The following is a 22,707-nucleotide window of genomic DNA, read 5'->3' on the forward strand; positions in this document are numbered from 1 at the left end:
TTGCAAAGCAGAAAAAAGTAATGGCCGACAGAAAATACTTTCCAAGATGGTGCCTATAAATAGTACTGACACATCCAGTTCCCGACTGCAACTCGAGAGCTCAAGCTGTCGTTGTCATCGCCAGGCGCTAAGTTAAGGCAATTTAACTTTTGGGGCGGTAAGGGGATGATGCCTGGACTTCATGGCTTGCATCCTAGGATCCTGACAGAAGTGGCTGCAGAGATAGTGGATGCATTGGTTGTAATCAACCAAAATTCCCTGCATTCTGGGGAGGTCCCTGCGGATTGGAAAACCGCAAATGTAACGCCCCTATTTAAAAAAGGAGGCAGACAGAAAGCAGGAAACTATAGACCAGTTAACCTAACATCTTTCATTGGGAAGATGCTGGAGTCCATTATTAAGGAAGCAGTAGCAGGACATTTGAAAAAGCATAATTCAATCAAGCAGAATCAGCATGATTTTATGAAGGGGAAATCGTGTTTACAAATTTGCTGGAGTTCTTTGAGGATGTAACGAGCAAGGTGGATAAGGGGGAACCAGTGGATGTGGTGTATTTGGATTTCCAGAAGGCATTCGATAAGGTGCCACATAAAAGGTTACTGCACAAGATAAAAGTTCACAGGGTTGGGGATAATATATTAGCATGGCTAGAGGATTGGCTAACTAATAGAAAACAGAGTGTCGGGATAAACGGGTCATATTCCGGTTGGCAAACAGTAACTAGTGGGGTGCCGCAAGGCATAGTGCTGGGTCCTCAACTATTTACAATCTATATTAATGACTTGGATGAAGGGACCGAGTGTAATGTAGCCAAGTTTGCTGATGATACAAAGATGGGTGGGAAAGCAAATTGTGAGGAGGACACAAAAAATCTACAAAGGGATATAGACAAGCTAAGTGAGTGGACAAAAATTTGGCAAATGGATTACAATGTGGGAAAATGTGAGGTTATCCACTCTGGCAGAAAAAAGAGAAAAGCAAATTACAATTTAAATGGATAAAAATTGCAAAGTGCTTCAGTACAGAGTGACCTGGGGGTCCTTGTACATGAAACACAAAAAGTTAGTGTGCAGGTACAGCAAGTAATCAGGAAGGCAAATAGAATGTTGGGCTTTATTGTAAGGGGGATAGAGTATAAAAGCAGAGAAGTCCTGCTACAACTGTACAGGATATTGGTGAGGCCACACCTGGAGTACTGCGTACAGTTTTAGTCTCCGTATTTAAGGAGGGATATACTTGCATTGGAGGCTGTTCAGAGAAGGTTCACTAGATTGATTCCGGAAATGAAGGGGTTGACTTACGAAGATCGGTTGAGTAGGTAGGGCCTATACACATTGAAGTTTAGAAGCATATAAAAAAATGAGGGGCCTCGGCAAGGGGGATGCTATGAGGATATCAAGGTGGATGCGGTGAGGATATTTTCCTGCTCCTATTTCTTATGTTCTTATGCGCACGGTGATGACATCATCATTGCCGCGTGCTGTCGGATGGGGCGCTCCCGGCAGGAGTGGGGCACAACCAAGTAGCGCCTCTGCAAAACCCCACCCAATTCTGCGGGGGGATGTTTTTCGTACCACACCAGGGCGAGATCTATTTTGCACCGTTAATGGCCGGTGATAGAAGGGGCAGTTTTGCCCCTACCATTTATCCATCTTGTCAACCAACATCATACGTTTCTTTCCCTTAACCCAACCGGTTGTTACTGAATTTCTTGGATATATATTTGGCACTCTTCCAGTTTTTTCTTGATTCATGAAATGTTTGACCTAATACAATATGAGTCCATTGAAGTATGCACATATATATGTTTGTGTGTGTGTTTGTGACTGTATTGGGTGAATCAGGTGTGATATTTAGTTACTCGACCGTGTGTTAGAATTACTGTCGGATGTTTATTTAATGGTCTCATGTATTCTATGTGTTGTGGAATGGGAAGATACATATTCTCCTCGTCATTTTTTACATAGTAATTACCTGATTTCAGCCAGCTCAGCTGAGGAGATGGTGCTGAGCGCAGGTAAGACGTTTCATCAGCAGAATGGAGGGAAAAGCTGAGGGTGAGTTAACTGGTGTTATTGACCACCCATTAGAGGCCTGTTTAAGATTATTGGTCAAGGCCTGGGACACTGGAAAATATAAATAGAATAATTTTTGTTTCAAGACTCCTGAAACTGAGGGTAAAATGTTCAAATGTTTATGTAATCAGAAGTAAACCAACATCCAGCACTCATCTGAGTTGAAGGCTGGACTGTAAAAACATGTTTGAGTATACAGATTTCTGATTCATATCTCACAATACCTCAGCTGTAAATAAAGAAAGCTGGCATCTGAAATATTAATGTTTTCCAATATGTAAATTGAAAGCTCTATCGTCTGAGCTGCATTGTCCTGGTAGTATCTCAGTTTGGATACAAGTGGTCTTCAGTAATCACCTTTGAAGAACTGTGGTGCTTCAGTGTCATGACCCCTCCCCACTGGCACTCCATCAGAATGCAGTCATGGTTCAACTTCATTTGCAAAAGTATACTTAACCCCAGAGGAATTAGATCATAAGGTGTAAATTACAGAAATCAATAGAGGCAGATTTTCATAAACATCAATTATTCCATGTTCATTGAAATAATACAGATCGCTCCACAAAACTGATTTATTACATGGGAAAAGTTCATGGTGTGATAGAAGCACCAATAGAAGGGGATTATTCATAATGCTTTTTTCCATAGATCTTATTTTTCTTTCCTTTGTGATTTATTTTTTTTACCAGACGGTGCACGCAATGATCGATTAATCGAGGTTGACACTTCAATACAGCAGTGAGGAGGGACTGCCCTTCAGATGAGATGTTAAAGTGAGAGCCCATCTCCCTGTCCCTGTGGGTCAGGTAACATGATAGCATCATCAGACGAAGAGCAGGGCGTTCTCCCAGTGTCCTGACCAATGTTACACCTGCCAAAGAACAGATCAACTGGTCTTTTAACTCATTGCTCTTATGCTGTGTTCCAAAAACTGATTATTGTATTCGCTTACATAACCACAGTCACTCCATTTCAAGAGTAATTCATTTTATGTGTAGTACTGTACTCTGAAACCTTTTTGAGAGACGTACACATACTGTTCAATTCTTTAAAGATTTTCTTTCATCTATTTTTATTCAATGAATGTAGAAATATTCTCAGACAGTGGTGTGAATTTAGTGCATTAAGCCTTTTATAATCACTCGGGAACATGGATGTATTCCATTTCACTGCATAGTCAGGGAAAATGGCCAAATCCTAGGCCACCAGAGATGATTGGTTTTTTTTTCTTTCTCTTTCGCTTTCTTTCTCTCTCTCTCTCTTTTCTTCTTCCTCCAACATTTCATATTGTCTGACATTATTTCATTTGAGATCTTGGTACAATAATTTATTATTAATAATTTTGCATTTTGTTTTGTAACACTTTGTGCAGTAGCGGAACATTTGAACAGAGCCTGCAGTATGCATGGTCATTGTATAAAGTAAAAAAAAAGCACATTTTTCCTGTCATTGCTGCTTTCTGTGTGATGCAGGATCTGATGTGTTTACAAAATTATTAATTTTGCTGATCACCTCAGCAATGTGACCTTTGAAGGTCAGTATGTTACTGACTAGATGCCTTGAGCATAGTATAAAACTAGTGCTCTCAAGGTTAATGTTATTTATATTGATGATTAAGAGGCCTTTGTCATGTATTCAACCATCATTGTAACCCATGTATAAGCTGACCTAAGTTGTACACCTTGAGAACATTGACCACAAGGGGGTGAACTTGTGGAAGACACTCCTAACCTGGACTTTCAGGTATAAAAGGGGAAGCTCTACCCATCTTCATCACTTGAGGTCTTGGTAATAAAGGTAACTGGTCACAGAGTGACCTTCTCTCAAGTATCGGCCTTGTGTGCATTTATACTGTATAGTAAGGACATATCATTGGCGATGAGAAACTGGGACTTAAACCACGCGAGCATGGCCACTAGCAGCACAGAAGAGAGGTACTTGTTGGTGATGATTGGGACGATTTTATTGAGAGACTACAGCAAAGTTTTGTCACCAAGGAATGGTTGGGACAGCATTCGGCCAACAAACGCAGGGCTCATCCCCTGACGGTTTGTGGATCCAGAACATATTCCCTGATGAAGGACCTTCTAGCACCAGAGAAGCCGGCGGACAAGACGTTCAAAGAGCTCAGTAAGTTGATCGGGGAATACCTTAAACCGGCGAGCAACATGCACATGGCGAGACACCGGTTTTACACGCACCGGCGGCGAGAAGGGCAAAGCGTTCCAGACTTCGTGGCAGACCTCCGGCGACTGGCGAGCCTATGTAAATTCCCAGATGCATGCAGAGCGGAGATGCTGTGAGACTTTTTTTACTGAGGGCATCGGGCACGCTGGGGTTTTCAGGAAACTGATTGAGATCAAAGACTTGACCTTGGAAGCGGCAGCTCTGATAGCCCAGACATTTATCTCAGGGAAGGAAGAGACCAGAATGATGTATGACAAAAATCTTGGCTCAGATGTGGCAAACGAGCAAGGAGTCAACATTGTTAATGCAGCACACAGTTCTCTAGGCAGACAAGGGCAATCGGACATGCCCCAGTATCTAGTCGAACCCAAAGGGGGAATTCAACAGAGACAATGGCTAGCTGAACGGCGATTCATGCCATCACAATGGACAATGTGGCCAGTAATGGGGCCATCAACATCTGTTAATGATGCATTTAAGGACAGTTACAGAGACAGTCAGAGACGATCAACTGGTAATGGACCTTTTGTTTCCAACAACGAGGCCTCCAGCTCATGTTGGAGGTGTGGAGACAAACACCCAGCCAGAGCTTGCAGCTATTAGCAATATACCTGCAGAAACTGCAACATCAGCGGTCACTTGGCATGTATGTGCAGGAAGCCTGCAGCCAGGTTGATGTATGAGGAGGACAGGCCCGATGTAAGCCCTACAAGGCCAAATGAATATTGGGGGAAATCGCTGGAAGCTGAAGTTCAGCGAGTTCATGTGGAGCACATATACAGTTCATATACCAGGACGCCACCGATGATGATGAAAGTGCTCCTCAATGGCATCCCAGTATTAATGGAGCTAGACACGGGGGCCAGCCAGTCCCTGATGAGTATCAAACAGTTCGAAAGGTTGTGGGTGTCCAAGACTAGGAGACCAAAATTATTGCCGATTGATGCACAGCTACGGACATATACAAAGGAGATCATTCCAGTGCTAGGCAGCGCCACGGTAGTCGTGACCCACAAAGATTCGGAGAACAGGTTGCCACTCTGGATTGTCCCGGGGGACAGTCCCACACTACTGGGGAGGAGTTGGCTTGCTGTCATGAACTGGAAATGGGGCAATATCAATGCAATTTCTTCTGTGGAGGGAGTATCATGCTCACAGGTCGTGGACAAATTTGACATTATTTCAACCCGGCATCGGCACTTTCATGGGGGCCAAGGTAGTGATTCACGTAAACCCGGACGCCAGGCCAGTACACCACAAGGCCAGAGCGGTGCCGTACGTGAAGCGGGAAAAGATAGAATGCGAATTGGACCGCCTGCTGAGGGAAGGCATCATCTCGCCAGTTGAAGTCAGTGACTGGACAAGCCCGATCGTGCCGGTGCTCAAGGCGGATGGGTCGGTCAGGATATGTGCCGATTACAAGGCCACCATCAATCGGGTGTCACTCCAAGACCAGTACCCGCTACCGAGAGCGGAGGACCTCTTTGCGACGCTATCCGGGGGCAAACCTTTTTCAAAATTGGACCTACCCTCAGCTTATATGACCCCGTACCACGAAGGAGCTGCATTCGCTCCTGGGGCTCCTGAACTATTTTGGTAACTTTCTTCCCAAATTGAGCACGCTGTTAGAGCCGCTACACGTGCTCCGACGCAAAGTTTGCAATTGGGTCTGGGGGGGACAGCCAGAAAAGGGCTTTTGATAGAGCACTCAACTTGTTATGCTCCAACAAACTGTTAACGTTATATGACCCGTGTAAGAAACTTGTTCTAACGTGCGATGCATCGTCCTATGGGGTCGGGTGTGTGTTGCATCATGTGAATGCCAGTGGTCAGTTACAGCCGGTAGCTTATGCCTCCAGAAGTCTGTCCCAGGCAGAAAGGGGCGATGGGATGGTAGAAAAGGAAGCGCTTGCATGTGTATATGCAGTAAAAAAAATGCACCAGTACCTGTTTGGCAGGAAATTTGAGCTGGAGACAGATCACAAACCTCTAACGTCCCTTTTGGCTGACAAGGCGGCCATAAATGCTACTGCATCAGCCCGCATACAGAAGTGGGCACTTATGTTAGCTGCCTATAACTACACAATTCGGCACAAACTGGGCACTGAAAACTGCGCCGATGCACTCAGCAGGCTCCCACTAGCCACCACTGAGGGGGCAACTGAGCATGATGCTGAGATGGTCATGGCTGTTGAAGCTTTCGAAAGCGATGGCTCACCTGTGACAGCCTGTCAGATTAAAGTCTGGACAAATAAAGACCCGCTACTGTCTTTAGTTAAGAAATGTGTCCTGAATGGGGACTGGGCAGCCACATACGGGGCATGCCCTGAGGAATTTAAACCGTTTCATAGGCGCAAGGATGAACTCTCGATTCAGGCCGATTGCCTGCTGTGAGGAAACCGAGTGGTCATGCCCCAGAGGGGCAGAGAGGTGTTTATCAGAGAACTTCACAATGAGCATCCAGGCATTGTCATGATGAAGGCCAGGTCACACGTTTGGTGGCCAGGGATAGATACAGACCTGGAACTTTGTGTTCACAGGTGCAACACGTGTGCTCAGCTGGGCAACGCACCCAGGGAAGCCCCCCTTAGCCCCTTTTCCTGGCCCGCCAAGCCATGGTCACGCATCCACATGGACTACGCAGGTCCTTTCATGGGAAAAATATTTTTGGTTGTAGTAGACACCTACTCAAAATGGATTGAGTGTGCTATTTTAAATTCAAGCACATTCTCTGCCACTGTAGAAATTCTACAGGCAATGTTCACCGCCCATGGTCTACCGGATGTCTTGGTCAGTGACAATGGCCCGTGCTTCACAAGCACTGAATTCCAGGACTTCATGGCAGGCAATGGAATCAACCATGTCAGAATGGCACCGTTTAAGCCGGCCTCAAACGGCCAGGCGGAACGAGCAGTGCAGATAATCAAACAGCGGATGCTCAGAATCCAAGGCGGTTCCTGACAAATCCGCTTATCACGCCTCTTGTTGGCCAATAGATCCCGACCACACTCGCTCACAGGGGTTCCACCCGCAGAGCTGCTAATGAAAAGGACGCTCAAAACCAGGTTATACACCCTGCTATGAAAGAAATTGTTGAGAGCAGGCGTCAGTCACAATGTGACTACCATGACAGGAATGCGAGGGCACGATATATTGATGTCAATGACCCTGTTTTTGTCCTTAATTACGCTGCAGGGCCCAAATGGCTTGCAGGCACTGTGATTGCCAAAGAGGGGAATAGGGTTTTGGTAGTGAAACTTACCAATGGACAAATCTGCCGCAAACACGTGGATCAAACTAAAAGGAGGTTCAGCAACCCCATAGAAGAAGCAGAGGAAGAATACGACGTAGAGTTTACTCCACCACGAACACTGGAACCAAGTGGAGGAGAACCCAGTCACTGTGGGCAGTCCGGACAGGCCTGAGGCACCGCAAACAGCAGACACTCATGCCAGCGCTGAGCAACCGGAGCCCCAACTCAGGCGCTCTACAAGAGAGCGTAAACCACCAGAGAGACTTAACCTGTGATCCCAATAAGACTTTGGGGGGGAGGTGATGTCATGTATTCAACTATCATTGTAACCCATGTATAAGCTGACCTAAGTTGTACATCTTGAGAACATTGACCACAAGGGCGTGAACTTGTGGGAGACACTCCTAACCTGGACTTTCAGATATAAAAAGGGGAAGCTTCACCCACCTTCATCACTTGAGGTCTTGGTAATAAAGGTAACTGGTCACAGAGTGACCTTCTCTCAAGTATGGGCCTCGTGTGCATTATACTATATAGTAAGGACATATCAGCCTTCTTTGAGAAGATGCTGAGATGAGAAAAATAAAAAAGATTTGGCTATAATTATATTTGTCGTAAGGTGGTTGTTATCTAACCCCCAAGAAACAATCATATATATTGTTTACACTTCAGCAGAGTTGTGAGGATACAGAAAGGTAATACATCAATGTGGTTGCTATTTCAAGGTCTAGCATTATCTCAACTGATATTTATGTGGCAACAAAATCACAATATAATGAAAAGGAAATGCTTGTTTTTATATTCATTTATATAGCATCCGTCTTTCGGATGAAATGTTAAACCGAAGCCCTGACTTCCCTTTCAGGTGAGCATAAAAGATCCCATGGCAATATTCAAAGAAGAGCAGGGGACTACTGCCCCATATCCTTGCCAATATTTATCCCTCAACCAACATCACTATAAATAAAACAGATTATCTGGTCATTGCTGTTTGTGGGAGCTTGCTGTGTGCAAATTGGTTGCCACGTTTACAACAGTGACTACACTTCAAAAGTACTTTATTGGCTGTAAAGCACCTTGGGCTGTCCTGAGGTTATGATAGGCGCTAAATAAATGCAAGTTCTTTCTTTCCTTTTCTTTAAAGCACCTTATCACATTGTTGAAAAGTCTCAAAGCCCTATACTAACGAATTGCTTTTGGAGCAATACAGTGAACTCTTAATGCAAAGTCATTAAATTCACATTATTCAATAATTCAATTTTTAATCACAAGATTCCCACTTGGCTGTGTTATTCCAGCTACTAAATTCCAATTAATGAAAATTCCATTTTTCTTAGTGCCAAAAAATTGCCTTTGAATTATCAGTATAGACTGTTTAAGCAATCATAGCAGACATTCTGTGCCAGTGACACATCGCAAACAGCAATGATACGGGAAGCTAATTTTCTGACGATATTGATTGAAGGAGAGATTTTGGCAAAGACACCAGCTCTTCAAGTAGTGCCACTGGACCCTTCACTCCATCGGAACAGGACATCGGTTTAACATCGCTTTGGAAAGATGACACCTCTAACAAAAGGACAGTCAGCCTAGTTTAGTCACAGGCTTGAACCCATGACATTCTAATCCAGAAGGCTACTAACTGAGCCAAACTAACCGTGAAAACACGGCATTAGAAACCTGTGCAGACTGAATTGATTAAAATCCGATATTCTGGCCAGATGTATGCTGCTTGCTCCTGTGATTCAGTGGACATAAGATATAGGGTTGGATTTTCGGCATTTGAGATTTTGGGACGGTAATGGTGTGGGGCAGTCTTGATACCGCCTGGAAAAAGTTTGCACCCTTGGCTGCGAAATTTGGCAAAAAATTAAGTTCCGTGATCGGAGGCGCTAAATCAGGTGTTACACAAGGATGTTTTTGCGCCCCAGCCAAAAATTGCGGCATTACATAAGTCAGAATAATGTCCAGGACAAGGTTGTGCAGATGCCCTGATTTTTGTGGATTGCGCTTGTAAATAGTTTCTTTGATTTAATGCACTTCATTGTTGTTCATTGCACTGCAACATAACATTGTCCTTTGGTGGGGGGAGTTTTTGTTACTTTGTTGCAGTAAAATGTCTGTTTGATCCTTTGCCATTAGTATCTTGTGTATGATTACAAAGTTCACCAGAGATGTGCCTTTATGGGGGTACATAGTGTGTCCAGTATTCGTTCCATCCTTCAGTTTCCTCCATCTAGGAGAACTGGTCCATTATGTGCTGGCGACGTGTGACTCTTGGTCCAGTAGCATCTCCATGCTGCCTCCCCCGTGGATGGTGTGGCTATCCAATAGGGGCCTCTTTGTCATCCTACTCCTCCTGAGGTTGGCCTACAATCCCCACTGGCAACGCCTGGCCCCTCATGCTGGCCAAGCTGTGCAATATGCAGCACACCACAATGAATTTGGAAACCTGTTGATGGGAGTGTTGAAGGCAGCCTACAGGCATCGGTCTGTCTGTCGGAGAAGGCATATCTCCATCAGCACTTCCTTTTGGAAGCGCAGCCTTCTCACACACTGCTCCTCAGAGAGCTTGAGGTATGAGCGCTTGCGCCTGTAAACCCGTGAGGGGTAAGCCCTCCTCCCCAGATGTCTGCGGCCTCTTCTCATCCATGGGCTGACATGGCCAAGAGCACTTCTTCTAGCTTGACGCTGCCTGGCAATAGCATGCAGCAAATTAGTAATGCCCCCATTAAATTCTCTCACTGACATTATAAGGACACTGTAATGGCAGATAAAACAGCCACTTTCAAGTCGGAGCATCATGTAGCGTGATGTGCACAACCGCTGCACCCTGGGAATACCAGGTTTTTCAGACGTTTCCTGGGGTGGCCGTTTAATGAGGCATTATGGCCTAATTTTGCATCTCGGATGCTAGCGGAGCATTGCATGACGATTGATGACATGATCTCAGTGAAACTAGAGGACGGGTCAGTAAGTTTTTGCGTTGCCACACACCATGAGCCGAATTTTCCGGCTGGGCGCTTAAAGCTGGACAGCCATTGCAACGCCTAGAAACACCCTTTACCGCCTCTCCGAGCCGCTATCAGAGGTGCAAGCGAGCTGCAAATCCAGCCGATAAGCTTTCAAACAGCGAAATTATTCATAACAGCCTCCCCACCCACACCGCCCTCCCCCCTCACCATCCGCTCCCCGTGACAGTTGAAACTAATCCAGGAGATCACTCTGTGGCCCTGATACTTCTATGCTGTACCTACCTTTTGTACAAATTGATCTCCAGCCCAGACAGAAACAGATCCAGCTCTCGCCTGCTTTGGTTGCTGCTATTGTGAATTGTTTGCGTCAATACTCTTGGTTGAAAGTGAAAACTGTGAATTTCATAAGGGATCATCAAACCTATTGCCCTTGATTGACAGGAACCAGAGCTGGTAAATCTCATGAGTAAACACTGTTCATAGTTCTCCAGATTTAATAACCACTATTTAGTAATTACTATTTCAAAAGCTCTCGCACAGTCGTCTTGCACTGAGCATGACCCCAATTGCTCCTCACCTGCCAGCAGCCCATTTACTCTCCTGGGACAGGCAAAAAAATATTTTTTTTAAACTCCAAGCTAATTCAGGGAAAAAGGAATTCTGGAAAATTCCTCTTTGACCCTCCTGAAGGGTGATCAAATGAGTGACGTTGTTAAATAGGCCAACTTTGTCCCTGCCTCAGCTCATCTGCTACTGCAACCCTCATCCATGCCTTTGTTAACTCCAGCCTTGACTATTCCAATGAACTCCTGTCAGGCCTCCTATTTTCTACCCGCTGTAAACTTGAAGTCATGCAAAACTCTGCTGCCCATATCCTAACTCGCACCAAATCCCATTCACCCATCGCCCGTGCTCGCTGACCTACATTAGCTCCAAGTTAAGCAATGCCTTGATAGTAAAATTCTCATCCATGCTGTCAAATACCCTCATGGCCTCATGTCTCCCTGTCTCTATAATCTCCTCCAGCCCTACGACACTCCGAGATATCTGCACTCCTCCAATTCTAGCCTATTGAGCATCACCGACTTTAATTGTTCCACCATTGGCAGCCGTGCCTTCAGCTGCCAAGGCACTAAGCTCTGGAATTCCCTCCCTAAATCTCTCCACCACTCTACCTCTCTTTCCTCCTAAAACCTACCTCTTTGACCAAGCTTTTGGTCATCTGCCCTAATATCTCCTTATCATCCTCCTGGACCTGTCTGCAGCCTTCGACACAGTTGACCACTCCATCTTCCTCCAACGCCTCTCCACCATCGTCCAGCTGGGTGGGACTGCACTCGCCTTGCTCCATTCTTATCTATCTAATCATAGCCAGAAAATCACCTGCAATGGCTTCTCTTCCCACTCTTGCATCGTTACCTCTGATGTCCCTATCTATCCTTGGCCCCCTCCTATTTCTCATTTTATGCTGCCCCTTGGCGATATCATCCGAAAACACATAGTCAGTTTCCACATGTACACTGACAACACCAGCTCTACCTCACTACCACTTCTCTCGACCCCTCCATGGTCTGTAAATTGTCAGACTGCGTATCCGAGATGAGCATAAATTTTCTCCAATTAAATATTGGGATGACCAAAGCCATTGTCGCCCTGCCTCAGCTCTTCTACTGCTGAAACGCTCATCCATGCCTTTGTCACCTCTAGACTTAACTACTCCAATGCAATCCTGGCTGGGCTCCCACATTCTACACTAAATAAACTTGAGGTCATCCAAAACTCGTGTCTTAACTTGCACCAAGTCATGATCATCCATCACCCCTGTGTTTGCTGACCTACATTGGCTCCCGGTTAAGCATCGCCTCGATTTAAAAATTCTCATCCTTGTTTACAAATCCCTCCATGGCCTCGCCCCTCCCTATCTCTGTAATCCCCTCCAGTCCCACAACCCCATGAGATATCTGCGCTCCTCACATTCTGCCCTCTTGAGTATCCCTGATTATAACTGCTCAACCATTGGTGGCCGTGCCTTCAGCTGCTTGGGCCTTAAGCTCTGGAACTCCCTCCCTAAATCTCTCTACCTCTATATCTCTCTTTCCTTCTTTAAGCCGCTCCTTCAAACTTACCTCATTAACCAAGCTTTTGGTCATCTGCTGTAATTTCTTCTTTTGTGGCTCAGTGTCAAATGTATCTGTTTTGTCTTATAACACTGCTGTGAAACGCCTTGGAACATTTTACTATGTTAAAGGTGTTATATAAATAAAAGTTGTTGTTGTTGTTATGTGGCTTGGTGTCAACTTTTGTTTGATAATGCTCCTGTGAAATACCTTAGGATGTTTTACTATGTTAAAGGCACTATATAATTACAAGTTGTTGTTGTGACCATGAGGCCCATCACCTACAAACGTCACTTAATGTGATCAATTGTTAACATAGGGATATAGATCAAAGGCTGGTATATGGGGTTGAGGTACAGATCAGCCATGATCTAATAGAATAGCGGAATAGGGTCGAGGGACTGAATGGCCTACTCCTGTTCTCATGTTCCTATTTGATAACAGAAATACGATAATGCTCATGATCCAACATTATTACATACTGCTTACAAAGCTATAGAATCTAGTGATACAGAAAATAATTCACTGAGTTATAGAATCTCCACATGCTAAGTTAGTTATTCTATTTATCTTACACACGTGTTTGATTCAGTAATAGGATACTTAACTACACATGTTGTGCACAATTAGTGACTGCTAGAAAACATTCCAGGTTAGTTGGCATTCTGTGCACATTGCACTTACAAATCCTGATGACAAACACAACACAAAGTCAGAGGACATCATTAACATTGCTTCCAGGTTAAAAATAACCAATGGAAAACAAGACAGTGCATTTCTTGCGGGGACTTAACTTCAAATAGCCAGCTTGATCCCAGACCACAGGTGTGATGTACAATTATGGACTGACCAGCTCTAATCCCGTGTAATGTACAATTATGGACTGACTAGCTCTAATCCTATGCTGGAGTCGACCAGAAGCTGTAGGAATCGTTCAATAACTGGTTAAAAAAAAAGTCAAGACACGTGTGTTAAATTGTATTGAGATGTAATGTGTGTTAAGTATAATTGAAGAGCAGTAATGAAGTGGGTGCGGGCTGCGGTGACGGGATGGATGATTGATGGGAGTCCCGTTTGCTTCTTGTCCACAGTTGCTAAACCTCCAGAGACTCGCACCGTCGTGCCATTTCACGTTGGCGCTATTTTCAACATAACTTGCGCCCGGCGCTGTTTAAATGTTACTTTGGCGTCTGGTTCCTGACTGAATTATAGCAGTGTTATTAAAATATAGCGAGGTACCAATACTGTACAATGCTCACCATTCTGCAATGCTTATCCCTGGATATACAAAGATGTTACAGTTGGAACACCTCTGTCTGGGATCCTTTCCAAGTTGATTTATCATCTATATTTCTACCAATTACTGCAAGCTGCTGTATTGAAATGTTGCAACGATCATATTTAATCTACAATTTGACTTGTTTAATTCTTGTCTATAGACCAAAAATAAAATATTAATCTAAATATAATTGCAATGAGCTGGAGAATTGGGGAAATATTGGAAAATAAAACTATATTTAAAAAAAATAAGACATCGACTTTTAAAGGAATTTTCTCTCTCTCCTGCAGTTTTCCTTTAAGAGAGTTTCCAGAAATAAACCTGCCTTGGCCCAAGCTCTGTCCTATTTGGTATGAGAGGGATGTGATGGTTTGGATCATGTACAATCTCCCTCCGCCATGCGGCAGAGTAGGAACAGTGAGAGCAGATCTCAGCTTTCGGTGAGCGAGCGAGGCAGCGGCTGCGAAGCGATGGGGCTGCAGACGGATTGAAGCGAGAACCATGGCATCGCCCGTGTTTACCTAGTGTTGTCACCGCTCTCCCACAACCAAAGGAAGGAAGGAAGCCGCGTTGTCCTTTTTTTGGGGGGTGGGTGGTTTGTCAAATAAGAGGCGAGGTGTTTGGTGCTATGTCATTGACCCAGCGTTAGCTCTCCTCCTCTCTGTCTCTGACTACATGCCCTGTGCGCTCGCACTGCCGAGCAGAATATTTCTCTCTGTCTCTCTTCACCTCCTCAAACGTAGGATGCATCGGATATAAAAACACACATATTCAAGCCATGGGGAAAGATCAGGAATTACTGCAAGCTGTCAAAAGCGAAGATGTACCTGCAGTGCAGAAGCTGTTGCAGAGGCCGAAGCAAGGCAAAACGAGTGAGTAGCATTTATATCGATCAGTTGATTAAAATAAATATATTTCAATGTCATGAGGGGAGGGGAGCGAGTTTTGTCTCTCGGTCAATGTGGTCTCCCCTGCCTACAGATGCTGTGCGCCGGCTCCTGACAGAGCAATCGGTGGTAATGTAGCATTAGCCTGGACAGTGCCTTCTCCCTCTCACCGCTTCTCCCAGGCTCTTGTGCACCACTCATCTTCACAATGCAATCCGATGCTTTCTAATATTCTCCCCACCCTCTTCCCCCTTAGCTCCAATAGTGCGTGTTGGACACTGCCAGTTGGTACTGGCCAACACCGAGATATGTGGCTCCCATCACCCGTTTGAATGTCTTACTATAAATTCTCAATGTGGCAAAGCGATTGCCGATGGATTGTGGCGACACCTCAGCTAAGATATATCGGTGAAAATCGAAACATTTAGAAAGGGGAGGGAGGGAACTGTGATATTCTGCTACAGTAATAATTGGTTGATGAGAGAATCAAGTCGGTGACTAAAATGTCTCTTATTCCAATCGAGGGGGAGAAATGTTCAGAGAGAAATAGATCACACCCTCACTCCCCAGCAGCCGCCTGTATAAACTGGAGATAACGGCTATTGACTTGGTTGTAAAGGTTGTGGCTGCTGTGTTGAAATGAGAGCCTGGAGACTTGGAGGAATCAAATGTGACAAGTGGAGTTACTCCACACCCGGGCAATGTGTTCGACAGTTGATTCAACCCCGTTAGCTTGCAGCCTCTGAGCCTGTTCACTCGCTGCCAGAGGTGCCGGATGTTCGCGAGTCTGTCCGCCCCAAATGGACGTGGTCATTACTATTTTAGATTTAACCCCTGATTGATCGCCTGACAAGTGCGCGTTGATTACAAAGCAATGGATGCTGCAGTTCTGTTAATTAAAAGGATTTTGCCGGGAGATACTTTAAATGATAGATTCAAATTCTAAATTTACCCAGGATTAAAAGGGGTAAAGCACACTATTATGTAGTAATAACAGGAATTTCAGAAGGGTTGTCTGGTATGAAGGAATTATGTCTCTCCCATTCTACCCTCGTTGCAGGTACTAATGGAAGTGCAGCCCCCTTTCAAATATTTCTATAGATAGCAGGAGTATAGGGATTATATATTTGCTTAACTGCTAACTTGAGAGGTATATGGTAATGTGGTGGTGGTGTGTGTGGGGTGGTTGGGGGGAGGGAATCTTGTGGGGTGGGGGGCATCTTGGGATGGGGGGTGGGCTTGTTCAGTTCTATATCCTCTGAAGCTTCAATTGATCTTTTTGACATATTGCACAGAATAGTAATTCGAAGATTACAGAAGATCGAGAGCATATCAAGAGAGTATGTAGGAGTATTTTGAAATAATTTAGTTTCATGTGAATAAAGTATGTTGGAATCAATTAAAAGCATTATTTGCCAGAATAAAATGCTATCAAAGTGTAGAGATGTGCCAGGAGCCTGCTCTGCTGCCATTTAGAAGGAGCTACTGCAATCATCTAGAAGAATCCAATTGTTGGATGTATGGGAAGCCTTTCAAGAGAGAACATCAAGTCCCTTTCATAAGGCCCTTTTTAAAAAAAAAAGTTTATCATTTTACAAAAAGTTTGCACACACTACTTTGATTTTTTAATTTCCACTGTATTCTCTGAATTCTTTTCGGTGTTCAGGGCCTGTGTGAGGTGACTCTCCCTCTGACCTCCGTGTGACCCCTGCAGGGCACAGGTTTTCAAGGTGGGGTCTGGGACCTAAGGGGATCCCAGTATTTCCCACAATTGTCAGATTTCTGTATTAGTTGATTTATTCTTTCCATTGCTGTATACTAATAATGATTTCTGCGATGATGGTACTGTTTTCCTTGAGGTAGCTGACAAAATTCTCCCAGATCTCTGCGCTCCACCAATTCTGATCTCTTGCATATCCCTGATTTTCATCGCTCCAGCTCTGGCGGCCATGCCTTCAGCTGCCCAGGCCCTAAGCTCTGGAATTCCTTCCCTAAACAGTTCTGCTTCTCTACCTCTCCCTCAATCCTTTTAAGACCCTTCTTAAAACCTACATCTTTGGTTACCTGTCCTAATGTGGCTTGCTGTCAAATTTTGTTTGATAAAGCTCCTGTGAAGCAACTTGGGACCTTTTGCTGTGTTAAAGGCATTATATAAATGCAGGTTCTTGTTGTTAGGATAATGGATTCCAGGAATCCATTAATATTTGCAGGGCAGCAATTGAATGGCACTGCTGCAGCCTGCATTTGTGCACTACTCTGTTGCTTGGTGCCTCCTAACAGTTACACAGATAAGGTAGTGTAGTGGTTCCGTTATTGGACTAGCAAACTAAAGAACATGAATTCAACTCCCATTATGGCAGATTTAGTATTCAGTTTATAAAAATGTTGAAATAAAAAGTTAGTATCAGTAAAATGACTCTGGAGCTGTTGGATTGATGTAAAAATCCAACCGGTTCACTTTTAAAGGAAGGAAACCTGCTGTCCATACCCAGATCGGGTATGTGGACTCCAATCCCACACCAATGTGGTTAACTCTTAATTTCCCTCTGAAGTGGTGTAGCAAGCAATTGCGTTGTATCAAAACCTTGGGGAAACTAATGCTGGGCAATAAAATGTCAGCCTAGCCAGCGACATTTGCATCCTGAGTCTGATTATTTTTAAATTGGGAGCTCTGTGTGATGCGTGCAGTACTATGGGTGCATAAACCCACATGCTACCAAACCATGTCATAGTATGATAGAGCACCAATGTGTTCTATTATCATCTTTAATTATTGCAATATTTTTGCAAGTTATGATGAAGTAAAATCACCTGCCATTTTATTTAAATCATAAAAGATGTGCCAAGAGCAGCCCCCCGCACTTTCTCCTGTGATGCGACATTTGCTTACAGATTAAAAGGCACAGTCTATTTCAATTGGAATAGTCTTTGTATTTCTGTCACATTTAATACTATGAAGATGCTGCGGCGATTCTATGCCTTTGCACCTTCAACACACTCCACAGTAGAATTTCATGGAAACAAGCCATTTGATCCCATTAATCCACTCCACAATTGGTGGCCATACCTTCAGCCGTCAAGCTTCAAGCTCTGGCATTCCCTCCCTGCCACGCCCTCCTCCTTTTAAGACACTCAGTAAAACCTACCTCTTTGACCAAGCTTTTAGTCATCTGTCCTAATATCTCCTTATGTGGCTCGGTGTCAAATTATATCTGACAACGCTCCTGCGACGTGCCTTTAGTATGTCAAAGGAGCTATTTAAATGCAAGTTGTTCTTGTTGTATGTGACAGCATGGATGTAAAGAGTGGACTGGCTTTGTAGAGGTGTTGGTCTCCCTTTCAAATATTAAGTAGAATGCACATGTAGAAAAACTCTTCCAGATGTTGGAATTGCTGCGTTAATTTCATGGAATATCAGTCTGATGAAATCCTACCTCTTTCCCCTCCTAATATCTACTTCTTTGGCTCAGTGTGAATTTGTGTCTCATTACACTCCTGTGAAGTGCCTTGGGACATTTTACTGCATTAAAGGCGCTATATAAATGCAAATTGTTGTTGTTCATCTCTTCCCTCTCCCACCCCACCACCCCCCACCCCTGGCCCGGTGTGCAACATCTTCCACAGTTACAGTGAAGCAGTCATAGTTTTTCTCCTCCACATGGACATGAGTCTTAATCCCATGTGCCCACCTTGTGTCTATAATCCCTTTATTCCCCCCTTTCTTTAACCACCTCCCTAACCTGCTCTTAAATGTTGATGTGCTCTCTTCTTCAATCATTAATTCTGGTTGTGCATTTCACAACCTTTTAACTCGGTATAAAAGGCTGCAGTCGGAAGCAAAGGCTTGTGTTGCCTCAGTTACACCATCGTAGGACTTGTTGAATAGGACAATAAAGAAAATAAATAAGTACTTGCATTTCCAGATTATCTGGTCATTAACATGTTGCTGCTTGTGGGACCTTGCTGTGCGCAAAGTGGCTGCCATGTCTCCCTACATTATAACAGTGACTACACTTCAAAAGTACTTAATTAACTGTAAACCTCTTTGCGAGGTCATGAAAGATGCTATAGAAATGCAAGTTTTTCTTTCTTTTTATATAGCACCTTTTATGACCTTAGGACATCCTAAAGTGCTTTACAGCCAATGAAGTATATTGAAGTGTAGTCACTGCTGTAATGTATGAAATGGGGCAGCCAATTTGTGCACAGCAAGGTCCCAGAAACAGCAGTGAAATAAATGATGAGATGATCTGTTTTAGATGTTGGTTGAGGGATAAATATTGGCCAAATCTCTAGGAGAACACCCTGCTCTTTTTGGCAATGGTGGCATTGGAGCTTTTACATCCACCTGCGAGGGCAGACAGGGTCTCAGTTTAACGTCCCATCTGAAAGACGGCACCTCCGACAGTGCAGCACACCCTCAGCACTGCAGTGTGAGTGTCAGCCTAGATTTTGTCGTCAAGTCTCTGGAGTCGGACTTGAACACACAACTTTCTGACGCAGCGGCGAAAGTGCTACCCACTGAGCCACGGCTGACACTCTATGCTCAGTCATAAGAGCATAAGAAATAGGAATAGGCTCTAAGGCCCCTCGCGCCTGCTCCACCATTCAGTAAGATCATGGCTGATCTGATCATGGACTCAGCTCCACTTCCCTGCCCGCTCCCGTAACCCCTTATAATTTAAGAAACTCTCTGTTACTGTCTTAAATTTATTTAATGTCCCAGCTTCCACAGCTCTCTGCGGCAGTGAATTCCACAGATTCACAACCCTCTGAGAGAAGAAATTTCTCCTCATCTCAATTCTAAATGGGCGGCCCCTTATCCTAAAATCATGCCCTCTAGTTCTAGTCTCTCCCACCAGTGGAAACATCCTCTCTGCATCTATCTTATCCAGCCCCCTCATAATCTTATTCGTTTCTATAAGATCACCTCTCATTCTTCTGAATTCCAATGAGTAGAGTCCTCATAAGTCAACCCACTCATCCCCGGGATCACCTAGTGAACCTTCTCTGAACTGCTTCCACAGCAAGTATATCCTTTCATAAATATGGAAACGAAAACTGCACACAGTATTCCAGGTGTGCCCTCACCAATACCCTCTCCAGCTGTAACAAGACTTCCCTGCTTTTATACTCCATCCCCTTTGCAATAAAGGACAAGATTCCATTGGCCTTCCTGATCACTTGCTGTTACCTGCATACTATCCTTTTGTGTTTCATGCACAAGTATCCCCAGATCCCATTGTACTGCAGCACTTTGCAATCTTTCTCTATTTAAATAATAACTTGCTCTTTGATTTTTTTCTGCCAAAGTGCATGACCTCACATTTTCCAATATTATACTCCATCTGCCAAATTCTTGCCCACTCACTTAGCCTGCCTATGTCCTTTTGCAGATTTTGTGTGTCCTCCTCACACATTACCCTCCCTCCCATCTTTGTATCGTCAGCAAACTTGCACACTCGTATTGTGGTCTGTTCCCATTCACCCACTGGTGCGCATTTTCAGAATGCTGTTGGCAGAAGCCTGCGGGTAGATTGTGAGTGCTCCTTCTTACCAACCTAGTGGAGGGGGGAGGGAAGGATGTGAAGTGCCTTTTATTTTTCCTCATTTTTAAATAAATAAATAATTTATAAAATTCCTGAGAACTGCAAGATAGACATCTGAATCAGAGAGGAAAAGATCACCTGCATTATTTAACATATATTTTTAATCGTTGTTCTGGAATTCTCTACTATGGTGAGGAAACAAGATGTATTCACATTGAAGAAACAAATGCTGGCCTGCAAAGAATTATCTGCTTTGTGCGTTGTCTTATTGATTTTCCTTACCTATAGTACATTGCTGCATTTGTCATAAAACTACTTATAACTTCAGGGAAGCAGAGTAGCAATTGCTATACATCTTGGGAAGGATATACAGATTTTTATTTAAAAATGGGCTATTAAACCAATTAAATGAAATATTATAACATTGTAGAATAAATTAGAAGGATAGGAGGCAACCTGGTTGCTTGTTGAGAGACATGTATAGATGATTTTGTTCCTTGGCACATACTTTCTCTTCAGGCTGGTTAAAATCATAGAATCTTACAGGAGAGAAGGAGGCCATTCAGCCCATCATGCCTGTGCTGGCTCATTGAAAGAGTTAACCAACCAGTATCACTCCCTGCCCCCTGCTCTTTCCCATAATCCCTGCAATGTTTTCCCATTTTAAGATACCTTTCTCCTCCCTGCACCAGAGCATCCTACCTCCACAGTGTTGCTGTAGAAATACTATTGAGAATGCGTGTGGCAGGGGGTTGACTCGTGCTGAATTTTATTTTTATTTATTTATTCACGGGATGTGGGCATTGTTGGCAAAGCCAGCATTTATTGCCTATTCCTAATTTCCCTTGAGAAGGTGATGGTGAGCCACCTCCTTAAACCGCTGCAGTCCATGTGGTGAAGGTACACCACTGCCCCCTCAGTCATCAAGATCCATGTCGAGGCCCTGGACAACGTGGACCACTTTCCATACCTTGGGAGCCTATTATCAGCAAGGGCAGACATTGACGAAGAGGTTCAACACTGCCTCCAGTGCACCAGCGCAGCCTTCGACCTCCTGAGGAGGAGAGTTTTCGAAGATCAGGCCCTCAAATCTGGCACCAAGCTTATGGTCTGCAGGGCTGTAGTGATACCCGTCCACCTATATGGCTCAGAGACATGGACCATATACAGTAGACACTTCAAATTGTTGGAGAAATACCACCAGCAATGCCTCCGCAAGATCCTGCAAATCCCCTAAGAGGATAGATGCACCAACGTCCGTGTTCTCGATCAGGCCAACATCCCCAGCATCGAAGCAGTGACCACAGTTGACTAGCTCCGTTGGACAGGGCCACATTGTTCGCATGCTTGACATGAGACTCCCAAAGCAAGCGCTCTACTCGGAACTCCTATATGGCAAGCAAGTCCCAGGTGGGCAGAGGAAACTTATCAAGGACACCCTCAAAGCCTCCTTGATAAAGTGCAATATCCCCACCGACACCTGGGAGTCCCTGGCCAAAGACTGTGTCCTAAGTGGAGGAAGAGCATTCGGGAGGGTGCTGAGCACCTTGAGTCTCGTCACCGAGAGCGTGGAGGAGCGTGCGGAAAACCAGACTCCCCACCCACCCTTTCCTCCAACGACTGTCTGTCCCACCTGTGACAGAAACTGTAATTCCTGTATTTGACTGTTCAGTCACCTGAGAACTCACTTTTGGAGTGGAAGCAAGTCTTCCTCGATTTTAAGGGACTGCCTATGATGATGACGGTACTCCCACAGAGCTGTTAGGTAGGGAATTCCAGGATTTTGACCCAGTGACGATGAAGGAATGGCGATATATTTCCAAGTCAGGATGGAGTGTGATTTGGTGAACTTGGAGGTGGTGGTGTTCCCATGCGCCTTCTGCCCTTGTCCTTCTAAGTGGTAGAGATTACAGGTTTGGGAGGCGCTGTCGAAGAGGCCTTGGTGAGATGCCACAGTGTATCTTGTAGATGGTGAGGGAAGTATCCATCTGCCACTTCCCTAAGATTCATTCCTCTGAATGTGGGGTACACCAATAATGGACCTACATGCTACTATCCAGTGGTGCAGACCGTTTGCACATACCAATCAATATAACCAGCTATGGAGAAAGAACTTGCATTTGCAACTCGTGATGTAAAGTTGCATGGCAGCTGCCATAGTTACTGTGTACAGTGTCAACCTTGGCTCAGTGGGTAGCACGCTCGCCTGAGTCAGAAGATTGTGGGCTCAAGTCCCACTGCAAAGACACGAGAACATAATCTAGGTTGACACTCCGGTGCAGTACTGAGGGAGTGCTGTACTGCCGTTTTTTGGATGAAACATTAAACCGAGGCCCTGCCTGGGCCATAAAAAAATACTTAATTGGCTGTAAAGTGCTTTGGGAT

General features: G+C 44.5%; 1 protein-coding gene across 1 annotated transcript in view; it reads left to right on the plus strand.

Moving 5' to 3' along the window:
* Positions 1–14,365: 14,365 nt before the first annotated feature.
* The window catches only part of caskin1 (CASK interacting protein 1), a 711,174-nt gene continuing 702,832 nt past the window's right edge, over positions 14,366–22,707 (plus strand). The window contains exon 1 of the mRNA XM_070856774.1: positions 14,366–14,758. Coding sequence (XP_070712875.1) covers positions 14,665–14,758 — 94 coding nt within the window. The 5' untranslated portion in view covers positions 14,366–14,664. The remainder of the gene's footprint in view (positions 14,759–22,707) is intronic.

This window comes from Pristiophorus japonicus, chromosome 15, assembly GCF_044704955.1.
Source record: "Pristiophorus japonicus isolate sPriJap1 chromosome 15, sPriJap1.hap1, whole genome shotgun sequence".
Taxonomy (NCBI): domain Eukaryota; kingdom Metazoa; phylum Chordata; class Chondrichthyes; family Pristiophoridae; genus Pristiophorus; species Pristiophorus japonicus.